The sequence below is a fragment of the Triticum aestivum genome, chromosome 2D, assembly GCF_018294505.1.
Source record: "Triticum aestivum cultivar Chinese Spring chromosome 2D, IWGSC CS RefSeq v2.1, whole genome shotgun sequence".
Classification (NCBI taxonomy): Eukaryota; Viridiplantae; Streptophyta; class Magnoliopsida; order Poales; family Poaceae; genus Triticum; species Triticum aestivum.
Window position 1 is genome coordinate 69,317,944 of NC_057799.1, and position 8,994 is coordinate 69,326,937.

Below are 8,994 nucleotides of genomic sequence, written 5' to 3' on the forward strand. Positions count from 1 at the left end.
GAGCCGATGCCGAAGCCAGAACCGAAGCCAGAGCCCAAGCCTGAGCCGATGCCAAAGCCAGAGCCTAAGCCCGAACCATTGCCTAAACCAGAGCCTAAGCCAGAGCCCAAGCCTGAACCTATGCCTAAGCCGGAGCCCAAGCCTAAGCCCGAACCGAAGCCGGAGCCGCCTCCGAAGGGCAAGCCGCCAATGACTGACAATTGATGTGATACTCACATATGACAGTGGGAGGAGGAGATCGACCCCGTCCGGAGCCACGATGTGTTATTTCTAGAATAAGTGGCGTAGTATCCGGCTAGCGAGATAGTGATGATGCATCTTTTTGTATTGCTTCCGTATTCCACCATTCCTTTTAGTTTCTGTTGTTCCATGCACCCGTGATGAGTATTACTACTTTGTAATTATCATTTGCGTGTTGGTATACGTTCATCTGTGCACATGACTCGTTGTTCTTTCGTGTATCTACACATGCTTTTATTCGTTTGCATGAAAGACACATTTTATCCAGCAGACAGCAGTCTATGTTGTTTTCCTTTTGACTTATTTCGCCTCGTGGGCACACCCTGGACATGCCTCTATTCCTCCACTGGATCGTCTCGAGTGTGTTTTTCAAACACGAGCCCGTAAATGCTTGTGTGGTTTCTAGTTAAATTCACCACCCAGCAACAGGTGATGGCAAAAAATGTGCAAAGTTCACCTAAAAAAAGAGAGATGTGCCAAATTCCCCAAGAATCCTATCTTTGTCCTCAATAAGCACTGTATTTTCAGGATTCTAATGTGTGCACCCACCAGCAAACCTCCCAGCTAACATCTACAGCATGCCCAACGCCATACAAAATCCCGCTTTCCACACAGATTATCTTCCTTTTTCTCAAATACTAAAATATATCTGCGGCTCCATACGATCCCCTTCCTAGATGACAATTTTTTGTTGTCTTTTATCCTTTTTTCCTAGCCAGTACAGTACTGCTTAGATTTCACCTAGACAAGCGCATTTTTCACAGTGATTCACACACACGATATATAACCACAATGGTTCACGGAGACGATATATAACCACAATGTACAGATAGCCATGTTTACACGGTCTACAATATAGCACATGAGATCGGTACTCTTGGACGGTTCAACACTAAACAGAGTCTTAAGCAACGAAACAGAGTCTCAGTCTCTCCAGAGAATAACAGGCATGCATACCTTGGACTGAAGATAGGAAAAGAGAATGACAGGCATGCATACCCTGGACTGGACATAGCAACGAAACAGGGCCTCAATCTCTCCCGGAACGTCTCATCCCAAATGGGTGAAGGCACTCCAGCCCCCTGGTGCGAGGAGGATTCCTCGCCGTCTCTTGGGCTTCCCTGCGACGAGAAATATTTTTGGGGTAAGCAATGGGCGGGCGAGACTTCTATATGGCTCTTTTTTCCAGAGATTGAACAGAACAAAGGCGTGCACAGGGCACCAGGACAAGGTGCTCTCTTTCCATGGATTTGAGAACCAGAGCTACAGTTCTAGCTCTAAACACTTAATAGACCTTAAATCATTAAATACATGGATGCTTGAGTTTAGACCGTCAAGACACAAAAAACACTTGCACTCCACAAGGACTTCGATCCACTACCTCTGTTTCCAAATATAAGAAGACGTTTTGGCAGTTTAAATTGAACCGACAAAACGTCTTATATTCAGGAACAGAGGGAGCATATAAGAAATAGTTCATTGTTTTACGGGACCAATCAAGCAGGTGGGACTGCACAAGATTCCTCGCAACATGGAGACATGGAACAAACAATTACCTTAAAGCATCTGCCATATCGGCATTTGTAGGGTCCAGTTTCAAGCCAGCTGTGAACGCCTGAGCTGCTTTTCTATAGTCCTGTGAGCAGACACCAGAAGATGATCAATTTCATCATGGTCACGAAAGAATGGCCGTAACGAATTTGTTCTTTTTTACCTGTAGCAACATAAAGGCTGCTCCTAGTCGATAGTAACCTTTGGGCCAAAAAGGTCGTAGCACCGTGCACCTAGCAGCGTCGGAGAGAGCCTCTTTTCCTATTCCCGCGTGCAACATACAGAAACTCCTATGTGCTAGCAGGTTTGCAAGACCTTTTGGACTAGGCTGAAAACTCATTGCCTACAGTTGACCAATCACATGCAGATTTTGTTACAAGGTAGTTGACATAACACAGTAACAACATTTTCACTGACCCCACTAACATTTCTGATAATCCAGATCGAGACAGAGAGAAACCGTTCACTTTTATGAAATCAATATAACATCTTTGACAAAATTTTCACGAAAGATACATGGAAAATGATGCTGATTTTTTTATGAATTAATATAGATAATTTTGAATGCCTTTGGAAGTTCCACACAGTTCATCTAACTAAAACAGGTGCAGTTTTTAATATAGGTAACTAATAATCTCCCACGGCCACCTTCCATTAATTTAGTTTAATAAAGAAATACTACACACATACATATATGTCAGATTGCAAGTTATTGGAAGACCACAAAACCATACATGCTATTTTGTTATCTTTTGCACGAAGCTCAATTTTTTTTACTAGCTAGTAGCCTAGTACCCAAATTTTTTATCTCTAGCCACTAGCTATACTGACTGACTGGACATTTGAATAAGCGCTCGTGCATGAGATTAGAACATATACTAAAGAATGAGACCAGGTGCAGCTGCTAATGTAACTGGATGGTAATAGCAACTGCGAGCATAATCCAGACTGAATATTGAGGACAAACAGTGCAAAACAACTGTTATAATAGCATGCAGCTGTAGTGCCACGCAAATCTGCCCTTTGTTTCAGACACTGTGGTTCTAGTCTAGCTGCAGCTTAAACAGTTAGATTAGGACACTGAACAGTTAGACAGGGACTGAACCTTTTAGGCGTCTTCAAAATGTGAAGTGTCTTCCTAGATAACAATGACAAGCACATGTTTAACTGACATTGTAACTATCATAATCATCTAGGCTCAGTGACTTACACGAGTATATAGCTCTCCTGCTATCACATATTCCTTTCTCTTAAAAGCCTCTGCAGCTTGCAACTTTAGTTCAGCTCTTTTCATTTCACATACATGTATATCCTGATCAAAAAAATATTTTTGGTCAAGACATATATACAGCACAAACACAGAAAAGAAGCTTCACTTAGAATCTTAGTTGACCCTAAAAATGACATTAACACATTCTCAAATTGGGGCGCTTATGGATAACATTTTTCTGTTATTATAAATATCAATAGAAATCATGACTGCAGGAGCAGAGCAACAGAAGAATGGAAGACTACTAGCCATATTATACATAATATTATGGAACTTTAAGTGAGTGGAAAAGGAACTACATACCCTCGGTTTCAAACCAAAAGATTGCACATGAGAAATAATGCCATCAACACTCCAATCCGGCAATCTTGAAATGGGAGAAGTTAAAGGAAATAACATCGCAACCATATCCCATCTGCCTTGGAGGGCGGCAATTTCGATTGGAGTTGTACCAAACTGCAGGAGTAAATGAGATGGCTGATTTCATGTTTGATCATCATTAATACAAGATGCACTATACTAGCAGAGCATTTCAACATTGATAGTTACAATTCCAAGTCTACAATTTCAACCAAATGGCTAGATGGGCTTTGAGCAAATCAAAATGCGGGAACAAACAATGGAATAGTCTTGTCCATACCTCTCCACTAAATTCGGGAAATAAAGCTAAGGTTAAATCCTATAAAAATATTAATTCTAATCCCAGACTAATATGTTTCTTATACTGCATTAGTTTGTCAAAGCAGAATAGAGAGAGAATGTGCCATTGACACAATAGAAGAATAAGTCTTTGAAAGCATCCTGTGTCTATTTGACCAGGCAATGAAGAAAACTGGAGAATTTCTCCATTGACAATAAATAAATTCATGAAAGTCCTGCAAGGTACTCTGCTGCCTCCACAAAGAGATAATTGCACAGGATGGTGATTTACCAAGAATTCCTCCTAAAAACAAGGGGGGAAAAGAGCAGAAAAGTGTATGCCCGTCTTCCTTGGGCAGCAATTGGTAAGTTCAACACCTGGGAAGAACTGCAGCCGATATGTGCCGACCAAGGCGGTGCAAAATGTTACGATATGGTGATCTGCTCCATTGATATTACACAGTAAACATGTTGGTAGGAATACTTTTTCCATGTTCTCTGTAGACCATGCATCACGTAGTAACAGATATGATTTACCAAAACAATGTGTTTCCTCATGCATGAATAAAATGTTCCCAGCAGCATGGGTACAGTTGATGTAAAAGAAGCGGCTGAGACATTTATCCTAATCTCTCAACAGCCTAGAACCTAACATGTCCCACCGAGGCACAGCCATTCAGCCAACTACGAACAGATAATACACATGAAAGTAGATCATGAAGGCAGAGGGGGAGAAAACAATACAGGACTCAGTGACTCACCCCATCATCAACATCTGGGTTAGCGCCAGCATCTAGCAAGCATTTCAGGATATCAGGTAACCCGTTGCCCGCTGCTACCATCAAGTAAGTAACACCAGTATAGTCAATTTTATTCACATCAGCGCCAGCCTGTGTAAATAAATTTTTGTTTCATTTGAGTAAGTGCTTGAGATGTCAACTGCAGAAAATGTAGACTACACTAAAGGAAGCTCCATAAACGAGAGAGATTACTGACCTTAATGAGTAGCTTCACACATTCCAGCGATTCAGAAATCATGGCCAGCCTTAACGGGGTACTATCAAGGCGGTAAACCTTATTAGGCTGTGGAAAGTAGAAAAACCAATTTATTCACTTGCAAAAAAATGGAGTAATGGGGAAATAAAATAAGCACATTGTGTGTGTGTGTGTGTTACACATATTGGCATTTCTCAACGCACAGAAGCAGGCATTTTTTTGATTTAATTATAAAAATTAGACAAACATTTAGAGCACCTGTGAGAAAATAAGCATGTTTCACTTCAGAAGAATTACTTATGGTCAAACGACAAACGTTGTATATATGCTTTGATTTGTGCCAACATAAACAAACTCTTTTGGTTCAGATGATTGAGCCCAAGTACTAACAGACCACAGTATTTCCACTTCTCATTACAATTATTCATGATAGTTATGAACTGGAGATACAGCCGCTTAGGGCCTTAACAAACCAGGATTTAATTTTGCACAGCCAAGAAGAGAACGAAGAAAGTGGTGACTTACATCTGCACGATGCTGCAACAAAATATTCATTGAACCATCTTGAGCATTAGTAGCGGCAACATGCAATGCGGTCCCATACACAGAATCGAAATGATCCACATCAATTCCAGTTGAAAGCAGCAGTTCCACTATTTCACATTGTCCTAGAATACAAGTTTGTAGAAAAATCAGCACGATCTTATTTTGCAAAAAGGAAAAAAAAATGTAGACACTAGGAAATGTGATAACCGCCAGTAGTTACCAAGGATCATGTCCAGGACCAAGTTTTCAAATGTGATATCGTTTAGAGTATTTGACTTCCATAGTTGTTTTTCTATCTAAAAGAATATAGGCAGTAGCAAAAATCATCGATTTGTGAGCAAACAAGACTAGAATTAACACTTGAGAGTGACACAGTGTTTTCTCTCCCGAAAATCGATTTGTGAGCAAACAAGACTAGAATTAACACTTGAGAGTGACACAGTGTTTTCTCTCCCGAAAATCGATCTGTGAGCAAACAAGACTAGAATTAACACTTGAGAGTGACACAGTGTTTTCTCTTCCGAAAATCGATCTGTGAGCAAACAAGACTATAGAATTAACACCAATTTACTTTACATTCCAATCCACAAAGTTTCCGTACAGAAACTCATTGTTTCTTGTTCCACCGTCCAAATCGTCACATATGTCTGAACTTGGTGAATACGTAGATGTCAATAAAAACATATGGCAGGATGGAAGTTCAACAGGCTGCGTGTGGGAGAGCCGAGGGGATACCAAAACTTGCAGCAGCATGAAGAGGTGGCCACAGGGCACCGGCTAAAGTTGGATCAGCACCACGATCCAGAAGATATCTCGTGATGGCAGGCGTCCCATAAGTCGCAGAGATGGCCAAAGGAGTGTCACCTGCAACAAAACAAAAGAATCAAAGTAACCTGGGATTACTGGGATGTTTTTTTAGAAAAGGAGAATGACCCCTGGCCTCTGCATCTGGGAGATGCATGCGGCCATTTTATTGATTATTCTCGAGGACCTTACAAAGTAGAACAACAATATGCCTGAATCCGCCATCTTGGCATGCAACATCTGCCGCTACTCCTATCCATATGATGAAGAGGTGCAAGCTGGGCCACATACCCAGACCTCTCACCTAAGCCTAACATCTAAAGCCGGAGGCCCCGACCGAGCCATCTGCCGTGTCCGGGGCACAAACCGGTCCGACGCACTCACATGTGTCGTCGCCGCCATCTTCCACTGGTCCATCTTCAGAGCAGATTGAGGTGTCAACCTTGGCAGGTCCTCCGCCATCGACGCCACCACGACGCCAAACGACGACCTCCAACTACGCGAGCCTTGGTAGGTCCTTCGCCATCGATGCAAACGACGACCTCCACCTACGCGAGTCCATCTCCAAGCAACGGACGTAGATCCATGCTAGGATAGGGCCGCACCACCGCCGTCGCCCACCACCCACAAGCGCCACCCAACCCCAAGGTTCCCAAAGCGGCGCCTTCAAGAATGGAACGGCGCCGCCGTGAGCGCCGCCGCCGCCCAACAAAGTTAGGGCTTTCGCCCGGGAGACCTAGGGGAAGGGGAAGTGAGGAGATCAGTCCATACCGACGCCTCCAAGGAGGGGAACGGCGCCCTCAGGCGTCGCCGTCGGCCGGCTGGTCATGGCCGGCCAGGGATTTTGCCCGAACTAGATCCTCGCCACCAGCAGCGCCTCCTGTACAGAACCGGCGACCAAGGAAAGCGCGGCCCAACCAGGCTGGCCCGCACGCCGAACAGGGGAAGCCGCCGCTAGCCGCCAACGACCACCGGGATCCCGCCGCTCGCGCGGCCAGGACGCCAGATCCACCGCCCGCACGTCTGCTCGCCAGAGCCTGCCATGCCTCGCCAAAGGAGCCGCCGCTCCAGATCCGGGACTCCCCACGCAGAGGCAGCGCAGCCGAGGCCCCGCCGCCACCATCCTTGGCGCCCTGGGCTTGCCCGGCGGCTGCCTCAGGCGGTGGCGAGGAAGGGAGGGGGAGGTGAGCCCGGTGGCGCGGCTAGGGTTCGCCCCCCTTGTCACCCGAGCGGGCGACGCGGGGGAGAGGGACTCGGAGAAGGGGGATGAGGATCTTGGAGCCGTCTAAACTGGGGGAGAATTTAACTTCCCCGCCTCTGCACCAACTAGGAATGCATACGGCCTTTTTAAGTGTGAGTACTAGGAATTTTAATCGCCGGATTACTGGGATGTGATGTGCACTTGTGCATCTAGCCCAGGTCGTGGGAGGTGCAGCAGAATTGACGCGAAGAGAAAAGGGAACCGGATTAACCTGTGAAGGTGCGCTGGTTGACATCGACGCCGTGGTCCTCGACGAGGCACCTACAGATGTCCAGCCGCCCTTCCATGACCGCCACAGTCAGCGCGCGCGCCCAGACGCCGACGTCCGCCGCCACGACGCCCGCCATCTCTGCGCACATGATCCAGCCAAATTACCATCACGAAGGAAGGAACCCTAAGGGTAGGGCAGGAGCAATAGTGGGCTGGTTGCTGCTAGTACGGTACCTTTGAGGAGGCGGAGGTCGCCGTCCAGAACGGCCTGCAGGAGCGGGTGGCGAGGCTCCGTCGAAACCCCATCCATGGCGGCACGGGCAAGCGGAGAAGACGGCGAGTCGGCTGCACTCGAGACTCTGACTCCGGTCAAGAGAGAGCGGTCGCGGAGGAGAGAGAAGAGGACAGTCGCAGTCGGGAACTGCCCCGCCGTTTCCGGTCGACGCAGACGGAGAGTGGATTTTCTACACTCCTCTGCCCTCCGATTCCTTTTTATATCTATATATATCAGTACTACTCTACTACAGTATTAAAGATCAATATTTGTGAGTTTTGTGTCAAAACACACATCTATTTGTGATGTATATACAAATATAACAGCACAACCATATTGCTGTTCCTTTTTTTTACATATGATGCATCAATCAATGTATATGTAGACATATCGTCATGTTTTTTTTTGACAAAGTGTGTAAATGAGTTTTTTTTTAACTTGGTCACGCGCACCTTCGAGCACGAAAACGCTCCTCCACTGTTTAATGCACCTGCACTGGATAGAGTTGTTAGGACGCGCTTTTTCGGGGAACGCTCCACATGGTGGGGGCCAGGCACTCGGCAGGCGCGGGGAGGCGGCGACGTACGCGGGAGTGGTGGGGTGCCCACGCAAGTACGGGTGGCAGCAGTTGGCTACACACGTGGTACGGGATGAAAGGTAAGGCCCACCGCACAACATTTTTTATAGCTTTTCACTTTTCTTGTGTAAAATTAAAAAAAATAGAAGTTAAAAGAAACACTCATCTACTGTTTAATGCACCCGCACTGGGTACATTTATTAGGATGCGCTTTTTCAGGGAACTTTCATCATTGTGGGGCCAGACACGCGGGAAGCGCGGCGAGGCATCGTCGTACATGGAGTGGTGGCCAGACACGTGGTACGGGATGAAGAGGCAGGGTCCACCAGCGCGGCATTTTTTTAGCTTTCCTTTTTCCCGTGTAAAGTAAAAAAATCAAAGTCAAAAGAAAACGCTCCTCCACTGTTTAATGCACCCACACTGGGTAGGCTTGTTGGGACGTGCTTTTTCCGGGAACGCTCCTCATGATGGGGTCCAGACATGCGGGAGGTACGGGGAGGTGTCGTCGTACGCGGGAATGGTGGGGTGCCACGCAAGCACGGGTGGCAAAAGTTGGCTACACACGTGGTACTGGATGAAGAGGTAAGGCCCACCCGCACAATATTTTTTTAGCTTTTTCACTTTTC

General features: G+C 46.0%; 2 protein-coding genes across 2 annotated transcripts in view; one reads left to right on the top strand and one right to left on the bottom strand.

Annotated features, from left to right (window-relative positions):
• The window catches only part of LOC123051633 (vegetative cell wall protein gp1), a gene marked incomplete in the record, with an annotated part of 1,564 nt that extends 1,125 nt beyond the window's left edge, over nucleotides 1-439 (top strand). Inside the window, 1 exon segment of the mRNA XM_044474583.1 lies at nucleotides 1-439. Coding sequence (XP_044330518.1) covers nucleotides 1-204 — 204 coding nt within the window.
• A 583-nt stretch (nucleotides 440-1,022) lies between these two features.
• Nucleotides 1,023-8,002, bottom strand: LOC123051632 (serine/threonine-protein phosphatase 6 regulatory ankyrin repeat subunit B). Its single transcript, XM_044474582.1, has 11 exons — nucleotides 7,752-8,002; nucleotides 7,519-7,656; nucleotides 5,978-6,106; nucleotides 5,222-5,364; nucleotides 4,697-4,783; nucleotides 4,462-4,590; nucleotides 3,365-3,517; nucleotides 3,002-3,103; nucleotides 1,955-2,134; nucleotides 1,797-1,876; nucleotides 1,023-1,361 (listed from the first exon to the last, which is right to left on the bottom strand). The coding sequence occupies exons 1-11, from the start codon at nucleotides 7,825-7,827 to the stop codon at nucleotides 1,271-1,273; spliced, it is 1,308 nt and encodes a 435-aa protein (XP_044330517.1). The 5' UTR covers nucleotides 7,828-8,002; the 3' UTR covers nucleotides 1,023-1,270.
• Between the last annotated feature and the right edge of the window lie 992 nt (nucleotides 8,003-8,994).

Excerpts from the sequence above, each read along its gene's own strand:
- LOC123051632 (XM_044474582.1), bottom strand. The coding sequence starts at position 7,827 with ATGGATGGGGTTTCGACGGAGCCTCGCCACCCGCTCCTGCAGGCCGTT. Across the intron at positions 7,657-7,751 it reads CGACCTCCGCCTCCTCAAAG|AGATGGCGGGCGTCGTGGCG; the intron begins GTACCGTACTAG and ends TCATGTGCGCAG. Across the intron at positions 1,362-1,796 it reads GATATGGCAGATGCTTTAAG|GGAAGCCCAAGAGACGGCGA; the intron begins GTAATTGTTTGT and ends TTCTCGTCGCAG.